Here is a 12688-nt window from a genome sequence, read left to right as displayed (position 1 = left end):
GCCGCCCCCCCGCCGCCGCCACCCGGAACCGGAAACCCCCGCCCCCGCCGCCGCTTCCGGGGCCGCAGGGCGCCGGGCGGAAGTGAAGGCGGCCTTGCGCATGCGCAGAGAGGCGGCGTGACGGTGAGCGCTGCGCCGCCATAGTGGGATGGGGAAGTTGCCATGGCAACGGCGCGGCCTGGACCCCTCCGAGTGCCCCCGACCCTCCCCCAGGGGACGGACCCACCCGGGGAGGGACGCACCCCCCGTCGATCCCCCCTGACTCACCGCGACCGGGACCCACTACGGCCCGACCCCGCCCCCGCGCCCCAGGGAGGGGGACAGGCGCCTTCCCGCCCGACAGTCCTGCGGCGCCCCGCCCCGCTGCCCCCACTCGCGACAACCCTTGGGGACCCCCTATACAACCCCGCTTTGGGCTCCCCCCTCACTCTGACCCCTTCCTTTGGGGTGTCTCCCGTGACCCCTTTTGGGGGCTGGTTGGCCCCCTTCCTTTGCCCCCCTTTATTGCCCCCCCCGGGGCAGGTACTGGCCCTCCCCGAGCGTCTGGGAATTGAGGGGGATACTGGAAATGGGGCACTGGGACTGGGGGGTGTACTGGGAACGAAGGGCACTGCGAATGGGTGTGGAGACAAGGGGGACACCAAACACTGGTGGGGGGACATACTGGGAATGATGGGGGGACACTAAGGACAGGTGGGAGTACACTGGGGACAGGGGGGACAATGGGAATAAATTTGGGGACCCTGAGAATGGGTGAGGGCCACACTGGGAATGGGTTGTGGGGACACTGGCAATAGGAGGACATACAGGGTCACCACTCTTCCCACAGATCCAGGGACACAGTCCTAACCCTGCCCCCTGTCCCCAGAACCCTCCGGGGCTCCTTCCCCAGTCCTGGACTTTGCTCCTTGCCCCTTGGCAACGTGACCAGAGGAAAATTCCATCCTGGGGAGGGAAGAGAGAGGAGCCAGGAAAGCCTGATCCAGGAGAGTCTGATCCCAGGAAAAGCTTCTCCTGGGAGCACCTAATTCTGGGAGCACCTGGTCCCAGGATCACCTAATCCCAGGAGAACCTGGTCCTGTCAGCACCTGATCCTGGAAAATTCCAGCTGGCAGAGGTGAGAGGAGAGGTGAGTCCAGAGAGCCCGATGCCCAGAGAAACCCATGCTGGGAACACCTAATTTTGTGATCATCTTCTTCCAGAACTACCTAATTCCAGAAGAACATCATTCTGGAATCACCTTATCCCAGGAGAATTTCATCCTGAGAGAGCCTTATTCCGGGAGCACCTCATCCCAGGGGGAAGCTCAGCCTGGGATCACCTTATCCCAGGAGATCCTTGTCCCAGAATCACTTTATCCCAGGGTTATCTCCTTCCAGGAGAAGCTCAGCCTGAGATCCCCATCCTGCCACCTGCTGCCAATCCCAGGGTCCCTCCCAGCGCATTTCAGGGTGTCCCCGTGTTTCTCCTGCCATGGCTGAGCCCTCTGGGGCTGGGGACAGCATCCCATTGGATGGTCCCGGCCTGGACATGGCCGCTGGGGAGGAATTCCTGCAGGAAGTGTTCCAGATCCTGCTGGAGGAGGGCGTGCGGAAGAGCACAGATGTGACACAGAAGGTTGGGACACTGGAGCACTCGGGAGGGTGGGGGTCCCCAATCCCATCCCATCCCGTCCCATTCCCGTTTCCAGTCCCATTCTCAATCCCATCCCATTCCTGTCCCCACAGGTATGTGACTGGAAGGAGCCCCCTGGGAGGGGGTGGGGTCCTAGTCCGTCCCTATGGCCTGTCCTGTTCCCAGTCATTCCCTGTCCCAGTCCCAATCCCATTCTCATTCCCAGTCATTCCCAATCCTATTCCCAGTCATTCCCAGGCGTGTGACTGGAAGCAGACACGGAAGGGGGTGGGGGTCACAATATTGTTCCTTTCCCAGTCCTATTCCCATTCTGAAACCCAGTTCCAGCCCCATTCCCAATCCTGTTCCTAATACCAGTCCCACTTCAGCCCTGTTCCAACAGCTAGTCCCCCTTTCCCAGTCTCATTTCCAGTCCCAGTCCCATTCCCAGTCCCGTTCCCGTTTCCAATTCTGTTCCCATTCTGAGTCCCCTTCCCAATTTTACACTTGGAAGAGGATTGGGAGTGGGACTGGCGTTGGGAATGAGAGTAAATCCCAGTTGCAGTCTGATTCTCATTTCCAGTCTCGTTTCCATTTCCAGTCCCATTTGCAATCCCACTTCCAGCCCCATTCTCATTCCCATTCCCCATTCTGTTCGCAGTTCCGGTGCCAGTCCCATTCCCATTCTGGTTCCTGGTCTCAGACCCAGTCTTGTTTCCATTCCCAGTCCCATTCCCAACATCATACCCAGCCCATTCCCTCTGCCGTTTCCAGTCCCAGTCCCTGCCAGTCATTCCCAGTCATTCCCAGGTGTGTGACTGGAAGGAGCCGCAGGAGCTGCGGGAGCTGCTGGATCTGGAGCTGCGGAGCGACGGGGAGGGGCGGGAGCGGCTCCTGCAGCGCTGCCGGGACGTGCTGCGCTTCAGCGTCCGCACTGGTGCGCTCCCAATACACACCAGTGCACGCCAGTACACGGGAGTACAGCCCCAGGACAGCCCAGTGCCTCCCAGTTTAGCCCTGCACAAGCTCCGTTTGGCACGGCACCTCCCGCTTCAGCCCAGCGGTTCCCAGTGCGGCCCCTGGTGCCTCCCAGTGTCAAACACTGTGGCTCCTGCCATGTTCCTCGCCATGTCCCCCCGATCTTCTGTGTCTCCCTTGACTGCCCCCGTGCCCCCCCATTTCTCCCCTCATCCACTCCCTGACCCCCCAATGTACCCCGAACTCCCTCATGTCCCTTCTGTTCCCTCCCTACCCACGCCCGATCCTCCATGTCCCTCTTGTGTCCCCCCCGATTTTCCCCTGCCCCCCCATTTTCCCATTTCCTCCCACCCCCATTCTGCCCTCCATTGTCCTCCTCCTGTCTCCCCAGTCTCCTTATGACCCCACAACGACCCCTCTGAACCTCCCAGATCCTTCCCTTATCTTCCTGTGTCCCACCCCCCATGTGCCATCCCTAACCCTCTCACGTTCCCCCATTTCCCCCTACCCCTTCCCCTATCTCTCTCTGTCCCCCCACCATGTCCTCCCCTGACCACCCTATGTGCCCCCCGTGTTTCCCCAGGTCACCCCCGGTTTTTCAACCAGCTTTTCTCGGGGCTGGACCACCACGCCCTGGCTGGCCGGTTCCTCACTGAGACCCTCAACACAAGCCCGTGAGCCCCTGACACCCCCAAAGAGGGGCTGGTGGGTGGGGGGACCCCCCAAAAACCTGCTATGACCCTCCCCTCCCCCAGATCCACCTGTGAGGAGCCCCTGGTGCTGATGGAGTGGGAGGTGCTGGGGGGAGGGTTTTGGGGTGCTGAAGTTTGCAGGGAGGGTTTTGGGGGTGTTGAGGAGCCCAAATGAGAAAGGTCCCACCAAAACCCTGTCCTGACTCCCCTGATCTAGCCCCCAGTGTTGGTGCTAATGGAGTGGGAGGTGCTGGGGGGAGGATTTTAGGGTGCTGAAGTTTGGAGGGAGGGTTTTGGGGGTGTTGAGGAGCCCAAATGAGAAAGGACCTGCCAAAACCATCCTGACTCCCTTGATCTAGGCCCCAGTGTTGGTGGCTCCATCCTCCCTGATGAAGGGGGGGGTCTGGGGGGAGGGTTTTGGGGTGCTGAGGCTCTGGGGGAAGTTGTTTGGGATTCTGAGGTTTCAGGGGGAGGGGAACCCTCCGACTCCTGCTGGGCCCTTCCAGGTACACATACGAAGTGGCCCCAGTGCTGGTGCTGATGGAGGAGCAGGTCCTGGTCACGCTCCGGGAGCTCGTGGGGTGGAGCAGCGGCGATGGGATCTTCGCTCCCGGTATCCCGGACCCTTCCTGAGGGGTATCCCTGTCCCCCCTCTCCCCCTGGCAGCCTGTCCATGGTGCACTGAGGGTGAAACAGGGGTCCCTGTCCTGGGCAGGGGGATCTATATCCAACATGTTGGCCATGAACGTGGCGCGATTCCGGCGTTTTCCGGAGAGCCGGAGCAGAGGGAACTGGGACCTGCCTCGCCTGGGCCTGTTTGCATCTCAGGAGGTGGGAGTGGGGGCTCGAAGTCACCCCAAAACCCAATCCTCAGGGTCGTCCCAATTCTAATCCATGGGGTCATTCCAAACCTTATTCCTGGGGTCACCCCAAAACCTGATACCTGGGGTCATCCCAAATGTGGCCCCCTGAGGTCACACTGAACCTGATCCCCTAGGTTACTCCAAATCTGATCCCTGGGATCCCCACAGAACCTGATCCAGGGGTCACCTGGGGTCATCCCAAAACCTGATTCTGGTGTCACCCCAAAGCTGATCCTTGGAGGTTGCCCTAAACCTGATCCATGGGGTCATCCCAAAACCTGGTCACTGAGGTTACCCCAAAACCTAGCCCATGGGGTCACCCCAAGTCTGGTCCCTGAGATTACCCAAAAACTGGGGTTACCCTGAGTCTGGTCCCTGAGGTTACCCAAAATCTGGTTCCTGGGGTCCCCCCAATCCCGGTTTTCTTTTCCTGCCCAGAGCCATTATTCCATCCTAAAAGGAGCGGCTCTCCTGGGAATTGGCACGGACAATGTTCACCTGGTGCGGACAGATGAGAGGTGGGTGCTGGGAGGTCCCAGGGGACCCCACGTCAGGGGGTTCCTCCATGTATCCATCCCTGTCCCTTCCCCTCAGGGGGAAGATGATCCCAGAAGAGCTGGAGAAGGAGATCCAGAGGGTGAAAGCTGAGGTCAGGAGAGGCTGCACACCCCATGTTCCCAAAGCCCCTCAAAGTCTCCAATGCTTTCCCAGTATCCCCGACAGCCTTCCCAGTGTTCCCAAAGCTCCCTCAAAGTCCGTTTGTCCCCCTCTAAGTCCCCAAAGACTCTCCAATGTTCCCAAAGCCCTTCCCATGTCCACAAACCAACCCCCATGTCCACCAATGTCCTCCCAAATAACCTGAATCTCCTCCAATGCCCCCCCCCCCACTGTCCCTTCAACTCTTCAATGCACCCAATGTCCCCTGTCCTCCCCAGGCCTCCTGTCCCCCCTTAAAGTCAGTCCCCTGTCTGCCCCAAAGTCCTCTGTATCCCATTTCCTGCACCCCCAATGTCCCCCTGTATCCTCCAGCCCCCCCAATCTACCTCCTGGGCCCCCTCAAAGTCCCCCCAAATGCCCACCCAGGGCTCAGAGCCCATTCTTTTTCTGTGCCACCATCCTGGCCACCTTTGACCCTCTGTCCCCCCTGTCCCCTATCTCCCAAATGCCCCCCAAGCCTTCCTTGATCAACCAAACCCCCTCCAGATCCCCTCCAAATCGCCCCCAAAGCTTGCCCAAATGCTCTCTCAGGACTCAGAAACCCTTCTTTTTCTGTGCCACCATCCTGGGCACCTTCAGCCCTCTGTGTCCCTCTGTCCTCCATTCCCCAAATCCCCCTCAAGCCTCCACAGGTCCCCCCAAGCCCCCTCAGATCGTCTGCAAATCCCCCTGAAGCCTTCCCAGACTCCCCCCCAACCCTTCCCAAAGCTCCTCCAAATGCCCTCCCCACCAGGACTGGAGCCCCTTTGTGTGTGCCACCATCCTGGCCACCTTTGACTCCCTGTGCCCCCCTGCCTTCTACCCCCTTCCATGCCCCCTGCACCCCCCAATACCCCCAGACCCCTCCCTAATCCCTCCCAGGGCTCGGAGCCCCTCTTTGTGTGTGCCACGAGTGGCACCACTGTCCTGGGTGCCTTCGACCCGCTGGACGCCGTCGCCGACATCTGTGCCCGCCACGGGCTGTGGCTGCATGTGGATGTGAGTTTGGGGGTGCCTGGCTGGGGGGGCTCGGGGGTTCCCCTGTGGGTGCTGATCCCCCTTTCCCTGCAGGCAGCGTGGGGGGGCAGTGCCCTCCTGTCCCCCCGACTCCGTCACCTCCTTGCCGGCATACACAGGTGTGTCCCTCCCTCTGCCCCTGCAAAAGACTCCCACCCTTCCCCCTCTGAGCTTTTGGGGATACCCTTTTCCATGGGGCCCCCCTAAACTCTGCTGTCCCCCCGCAACAGAGCCGACTCGGTGACCTGGAACCCCCACAAGCTGCTGATGGTGGGGTTGCAGTGCTCAGCATTCCTGCTCCGTGACAGCTCCGTAGGTGCCCCCCATCCTGAATTCCTGCCTCTGGGATGCCTCCCGGGCCACCTCATTAATTTTGGTGCCCCGTGTCTGTCCCAGGGACTCCTGCAGCGCTGCCATGGCGTGGGAGCCTCGTACCTGTTCCAGCGGGACAAGTTCTACGACGTGTCCCTGGACACGGGGGACAAGAGCCCCCAGTGCGGCCGCCGCGCCGACGGCCTCAAGCTCTGGATCCTCTGGAAAGCCGTGGGAACCAAGGGGCTGGCACAGCGTGTGGAGCGGGCATTCGGTGCCACTCGGTGAGCCCCAGGATGGGGGGGACCCTCCACCCTCCCAGACTTGGCTTCACCCCTTTGCTCCCCCCAGGTATCTGCTGGAGCAGGTGAAGAGGAGGGAGGGATTCCAGCTGGTGATGGAGGTAAGGGTGATGGCGGAATGTGGGATGGGGGATACGGACACCTAAGAGTCCTGGAGGTTGGAATGCCACAGGTTTGAATCATCCTGGAGTTTTAACTCCCAGGGGATTAATCCCAAAGGTTTGAATCCCCAAAGTTTAAATTCCAGAGTTTTCAATCCCTGAGGCTGAAATCTCAGAGGTTTGAATTGTCCCAGAAATTTAGACTTGGAGGTTTAAATCCCTGAGAACAAATCCCAGAGGTTTAAATCCCAGAATCTGAAATCCTGGAGTTTGGAATTCCACAGGTTTAAATCGTCCCAGGGGTTGAAATCCCAGAGGTTGAAATCCTGGAGTTTTAATCATCCTGGAAGTTTCCATTTTGGAGGTTTAAATCCCGGAGGATTAAATCCTGCAGGTTCCAATCCCAGACAATTAAATACACATGTCTGAGTTACTGGAAGTCTGAATCCCTATCAAATTCTGGGAATTGGGTGAATGGCCATGATCTCCTTCCTCTTTCTCTTCCTGCAGCCGGAATTTATCAACCTCTGCTTCTGGTTCATCCCGCCCAGCCTGCGGGGCCAGGAGAGCTCCCCGGAATTCTGGGACAAACTGGGAAAGGTGAGCCCAGAATTCCAAATTCCTCCCACCACCAACAGCCTTCCAAATCCCAAAAAAATCACCTAAAAATAACAACAAAATCCTCACGAAATGGTGTTTCCCCATAGGTGGCCCCAGCCATCAAGGAAAAGATGATCCGGAGGGGCTCCATGATGGTGGGATACCAACCCCACGGATCCCAAGTCAACTTCTTCCGGCAGATTATCACCAATCCTGCTGTCACTCGCCAGGATCTAGACTTCTTCCTGGATGAGATACAGGAATTGGGATGGGATCTATGAGCACTCCCAAAAACCCCTGTGAAAGACCCCAAAACCTTCCCCCCATCCCTGAGGAAGAGGAGCAGAGCCTTGATTTCTTCCTCACATCCCAAAATTGAAAATGACCCTAAAATTCCATACTTATGGAATAAAACAGCATTTAATGGTCCTGATCTGATATAATTTGATATTATAATTTGATATAACCCCACCCTCAATATGGGGTTTGGGGTGTAGGGCGTCCCTTAATTCCCCTGGAAGCTGTGGAGGAGTTTGTGGATTCTGGGATCAGGATGTAGTGGCCTTGTGACTCTCCTGACATTCCCAGGACTTCTTGAAGCTCCAGAGGTTGGAATTTGTATGGAAGAGGATCTGTCAGTACCCAAAAAACTCTTGGGAGAGTACTGCAAAACCTTCTGCATCCATCCCTGAGGAAGTGGAGCAGAGCCTAGACTTCCTTCTGGGATCTTTAAATCAGGAATAAAGATGGATGTTCTCAGCGCCTGATCCCAAAACTCCACACTCATGGAATAAAACAGCATTTAATGGTCCCAATTTTATATTAATTTGATATCACACTCCCTCCCCCAGAAATCGAGTTTGGGGGTCCCTCAATCCCCCAGGAGACCCTGGAGGATGTCGAGGATTTCAGGATTGACCCGGGCACGCTCAAGGCAGGCTAGGAGCTGGGACACTGTGGCTTCCTGTCGCTGCTGCCGCTGCCACTCCCGCAGCATCTCGAAATTCCACAGGATGGGATTGCCAGGATTTTCCTCCTGGATCTGCTCCAGCCGGATCCGCTCTAGCCCTAGATGCAGAATTCCCACCTCCTGCCACTCTTTTCCCAATTTTTGGGCGACTTGCATCAACTCCTTCTCGGTCAAGCGTCGGGAATTCACGGGTGGAGCTGGAATCCCTCCAGGATGATGTCCTGAAGTGGGGTCCCCCCTCACCCTGGGGGTGTCCCCGTTAGGTTCCCCGGGAGTTTCCTCCGAGATTTGCTCTTCCAGGGGCAGCTGGAAGCGCTGGATGAGGTCGAGGCGGCCGATCTGCCGCAGGATCCCGGCAGTCACACGCAGGGAATCCCCCGGGAAGCGCTGGAGGAGGATCCGGCACAAATCGGGGCGCGATGCCGGGAGCACAGGCCTGGATGGAATTCGCCCTTCCAGCAGGAACTTCAGGCTCTGGAATTGCTCTTCCGGGAGTGCCTGGTACACCTCCAGCAGCGTCGCCCGCTCGTCCCTCGCCATTGGGGCACAAAATCCCACAGGGAAATGGGGTCACTCTTGGGACACAAGGGCTGGGAGAGAGGAATCACCACGCAGCTCAGAAAGTGGGGGGAAAAAAGGGGCCACCCCTGGGCCCCAAAAATTCGGGGTGTGGGTTGAAAGGGGTCACTCTGTGCTCCATATATTGGGGGTAGATGGGTCACCGCCCACTCCGAGGGCTTTCCTGGTGCCCCCGGTGTCCCCACCCTGCCCCGGGGTTGAACCCTCCCAGCGTCACCCTAGAGTACCCCACCCTACCCTAGGCCTGAGACTGCCGGGTGTCACCCCAGTGAACCCCCAGCCCTGGGACTGGGTCCCCCCAGTGCCTCCCCATCCTTCCCTGCGCCTGGGACCCCCAATGTCACCCCTGTGCCCCCACCCTGTCCTGGCTCCCCGCGATGCCCTTCCCGATGTCCCCGCCGTGTGACAAGTGCCCTTTGTTCCGGGTCCCCACGATCTCGCGGCGCCCTCGGTGCCCCCCTGGCCCCGATTCCCACTGTTCTCTCCCTGAAGCCCCCCGTTCTGCCCCCGCCGCCGCCCCGCTCTCACCGCGCTCCGTTCCCGCCACGGCGGTTCCGTTTACGGGAAGCGGACCGGGGTTCCGCGCAGGGGGCGTGGCCTAGCGCTCCCGCCAAAGCGGCTGCCATGGCAGCGGGGGCGGGGCCCGAGTCTTCCTTCGGGCGCGGCCTGCCCGGGGCGCCGCCTGCCCGGGGCGCGGCGAGGCGGGGGGTCGCCCGCAGCGGGATCCTGAGCGTCCTTTGGGGGCTTCGAGGGCTGTTCGGGGGTGCGGGAAGTGAGTCTTGGGCCCAGTGCTCAGTCCCGAGTGCCCCAAGTGCCCCCAGTATCTCCCAACAGTCGTCGATCCCCCCAGTCCTTCAGTCACTTCCAGTACCCCCCGTGCCCCCAGTCTCTCAGTCCCCCCAGTAACCCCCAATCCCTCAAACCCCCAGTATCCTCCAGTTCCCCAATTCCATCAACCCCCAATCCCCTGGTACTCCCAGTCCCCCAAGTCCTCCCAATGATTCAGTCCCCCCAGTATTCTCCAGCCCTTCCATTCCCCCAGTAACCCTGAGTAAGCCCTCAGTAGTCCCTGCAATTCCTTAGTCCCTCCAGTATCCCTCAACACACCCCAGTCTTCCTCAGCCCTCCCGCATCCAGTGGTCCCCAGGCCCACTAGTATCCCCCCAATTCCCCAGTTTCCCCAGTCCCCCCACTTCCCCAGTCCGCCCAGTATCCCCCCAATCCCCTCAGTAACCCCCAGTTCCCATTTGTCTCCATTATCCCTGACACCCAGTATCCCCCAGTCTCCCCAGAAACCCATTATCCCCCAGTCTCCGCAGTCACCCCAGTATCACCCAATCCCCCCAGTCAGTAGCCCCCATATCCCCGTGTGTCCCCCACATCCCCCAGCGTCCCCGAACCGCAGCCTCCCCAAAGTGTCCCCCGCAGTGTTCCCCCAACCAGGCTGACCTGGCCACCCCTCCCCCGACTCCCCCAAGTCCATCGCACCACCGATGGTGGGAGGGTCCTTATTGTTCCTCCCTCTTTTTGTTTGGGGGGTGGGCTCCCTCCCTGGGGCGAGTTTGGGGAGGGTCGCCCTGGACAGATTTGGGGGAGTCGGAGGCCTCCCCCTCAGCGCGTGGGAGCCCTTCCCTGCGCCTGGCCTTGTCCGATCCCCCTGAGCCCCCCCCGTGCTCCCCAACAGTGGTGAGTGGCCGCCGGGGACATCCCCCCCAAACTGAGAGTAAGCAATTCCCCTCGCCCCCCGCCCCCCTCGTTCTTTTCTTTTTCCTCTTCCCCTTCCCAGAGCCCCCCGCGATTTCTGAGTTGCGGGAGGAGGGGTGAGAGGAAGGGACCCCCCCAGATATAGGGGTTCCGCCATGGGGGGAGTGGGAGGGGCTGTGGGGTGGGACGAGGGCAGTGACATCATGTCACTGTGTGTGTGACCCCAGCATGAGGAGGGGGACGGAGGGCATTGGGGCAAGTGGGATCCCTCCCTTGGGGGCGGCAGCGACCCCCCCTTGGGCTGTCCTCGGGTCACCCCTGTTCTCTCCCTGCTCCCTCTCTCCCCCCCGGCAGGGTCCTTCTGTCTAGGGGACGGCGGCAACGGACGTGGGTGGGGTGTCGGCCCCCGAAACCCCCCCGGCCCCACGGATCCCCGAGAAGCCCCGCTGCTCGAGGGCCCCCCCAGTGATGAGACCTCTCCAGCTCCCCCAAAAGAGGCCTTTGGCCACAGTAAGAGGTTCTGAGGGGGCCCCCTGGAATCGTGGAGGGGGGATGGGTGCTTTTTTTGGGGTCCCCTAGGGACCTGTCATGGGGGGAGACCCTGCCCCCGTGGTACAGGGAGACCTCAAACCTGAAGGAGGGACCCGGGTCCCAGGGGGTCCCAGGGATGTCGGGGTGGTGTGGTCCTGTGGTGTAGACGGACCCCGATCCCAGAATATGGAGGTGACCCCATCCCAGGGTAAGGCAATCTTAGGAATGTTGGGGTGGCCCATTCCCAGGGCACAGGGGTACTTCAATTCCAGGGTAAGGGGGAACAGAGATGTGAGAGTATCCTGCTCCCATTGTGTGGGGTACCCCAGTTCCAAGGTATTCCCATTTCACATGCCCCAGGATACAGGGGTGTCACGTTCCTGTGGCTGGGGGTACACCAGTTCCAGGATCTGGGGGTGCCCCAGGGATGTGGGGGTGTCCCAGTCCCATGGGATGGGGTACCCTGATCCTGGAGTATGGGGGTTCCCCAATTCCAGGATATGGGAATCTTAGGAATGTGGGGTTGTCTTATGCCCATGGTGTGGGGTGCCCTTTTCCCAGGGTACGGGGCTGGCCCAATTCCAGGGTTGGATGGTGTCCCGATCCCACAGCTCAGGGGTACCACAGTCCTGGGGTGCAGCGATATCTCATTCCCATGGAATGGGGGTGCCCTGATTTTGGGGTGTGAGACTGTCCCAGTCTCACATATGGGGATGTCCCAGTTTTGGGATGCAAGGTTGCCCCAAAACCATGGCATAAGGGTGTCCTGATTTTGGGGTGCAGGGGGTTTTCTGGGTACCCCAACTTGATCCCTGGTTTCCAGAGGGAATTTGGTGGTGCCACCCCTGGGTGGTACCACCTTGTTGTCTGTTCCAACCCCTGGCCCTCCTTGCACCCCAATCCCAGACCCTTGTCTGGGGGGCAATGGGGAGCTGGGGGGAACTGAACTCGGGCTTTGGAATACGATAGGGATAGGGATAGGGAAGGGGAGGGAGGAGGTGGCAACAGGGATGGGGAAGGGGGAAAAGGGATGGAGAAGGCTCAGAGGAGGTGGAGAAGGGGAAGAGGGGATGGAGAGTGTGAATAGGGGATGGAACAGATAAGGATGGGAAAAGGAAAGGGAAAAGAGGATGGGAAAAGGGGAAGAGGGGCTGGAGAAAGGTGAGAAAGAGAATGAGGAAAGGACAGTGGGAGTAGAGCAGGTACAAATAGGATAGAGAATGTGGAAAAGGAGTGGAAAAGGAAAAGAGGGGATGGAAAATGGGAAGAAGGATGAAGGTACCAGTGGGACCAAGATGAGACAGAGGGCCTGGAGCAGGTGGCAGTTGGAAAGGGCAGGTGTCATTGGGATGGAGCAGGCGGCAAGGGGCCCCAGGCCCCTGTCCCTGCCCTACCAGTGCCCATCCCCCTCTTGCACAGCCCATCCCGGCCCAGCCTGGCAATGCCGAAACCCCCCAGGCTCTCTGTGGGGGGACCAAGCCCCTTGAAGAAGCTGCTGAGGTCAGAAGGGGCCGGGCTGCACCCCACTATCTGTGGGGAGTGTGGGAAGGGCTTCAGCCAGAGCTCGGACCTGGCGCGGCACCACATCACCCACACTGTGGAGCGACCATTCACCTGCTGCCCCTGCGGGAAGGGCTTCAGCCAGAATTCCAACCTGGCCACAAAGCGGCGCATCCACACCGGGGATGTGTGCATCCACACACTCAGGATGTGCAGGGACCTAGATTGT

At 59.8% G+C, this 12688-nt stretch overlaps 2 protein-coding genes across 6 annotated transcripts; one reads left to right on the top strand and one right to left on the bottom strand.

The window, feature by feature from the left end:
- Positions 1–81: 81 nt before the first annotated feature.
- Positions 82–7603, top strand: CSAD (cysteine sulfinic acid decarboxylase). Of its 5 annotated transcripts, none has more exons than XM_041476085.1 (16): positions 82–123; positions 869–1129; positions 1380–1617; positions 2425–2551; positions 3176–3266; positions 3791–3897; positions 4000–4115; positions 4586–4665; positions 4742–4796; positions 5726–5842; positions 5915–5979; positions 6091–6172; positions 6257–6456; positions 6524–6575; positions 7086–7175; positions 7283–7603. In XM_041476085.1, the coding sequence occupies exons 3-16, from the start codon at positions 1474–1476 to the stop codon at positions 7454–7456; spliced, it is 1500 nt and encodes a 499-aa protein (XP_041332019.1). In that variant the 5' UTR covers positions 82–123; positions 869–1129; positions 1380–1473; the 3' UTR covers positions 7457–7603. The 5 variants fall into 5 exon arrangements, with proteins under 5 accessions (XP_041332019.1, XP_041332018.1, XP_041332021.1 ...); XM_041476084.1 differs by having other exon boundaries at positions 88–123; positions 830–1129; XM_041476087.1 differs by lacking the exon at positions 82–123 and having other exon boundaries at positions 736–1117.
- Positions 7604–7961: 358 nt separating this feature from the next.
- Positions 7962–9352, bottom strand: LOC121358157. The gene is made up of 2 exons (XM_041476088.1): positions 9253–9352; positions 7962–8735 (listed from the first exon to the last, which is right to left on the bottom strand). The coding sequence occupies exon 2, from the start codon at positions 8683–8685 to the stop codon at positions 8047–8049; it is 639 nt and encodes a 212-aa protein (XP_041332022.1). The 5' UTR covers positions 8686–8735; positions 9253–9352; the 3' UTR covers positions 7962–8046.
- Positions 9353–12688: the final 3336 nt, after the last annotated feature.

Source organism: Pyrgilauda ruficollis, unplaced genomic scaffold, assembly GCF_017590135.1.
Source record: "Pyrgilauda ruficollis isolate IOZ18807 unplaced genomic scaffold, ASM1759013v1 scaffold377, whole genome shotgun sequence".
NCBI classification, from domain to species: Eukaryota; Metazoa; Chordata; class Aves; order Passeriformes; family Passeridae; genus Pyrgilauda; species Pyrgilauda ruficollis.
The sequence above is the reverse complement of the archived record's forward strand: the minus strand, read 5'-3'. Positions and strand labels throughout refer to the sequence as shown.

Coding starts and splice junctions, on each gene's coding strand:
- LOC121358157 (XM_041476088.1), bottom strand. CDS start 8,685: ATGGCGAGGGACGAGCGGGCGACGCTGCTGGAGGTGTACCAGGCACTC.
- CSAD (XM_041476085.1), top strand. CDS start 1,474: ATGGCTGAGCCCTCTGGGGCTGGGGACAGCATCCCATTGGATGGTCCC. Junction 2,552..3,175: donor GCGCTTCAGCGTCCGCACTG/GTGCGCTCCCAA, acceptor GTGTTTCCCCAG/GTCACCCCCGGTTTTTCAAC. Junction 7,176..7,282: donor TCTGGGACAAACTGGGAAAG/GTGAGCCCAGAA, acceptor GTTTCCCCATAG/GTGGCCCCAGCCATCAAGGA.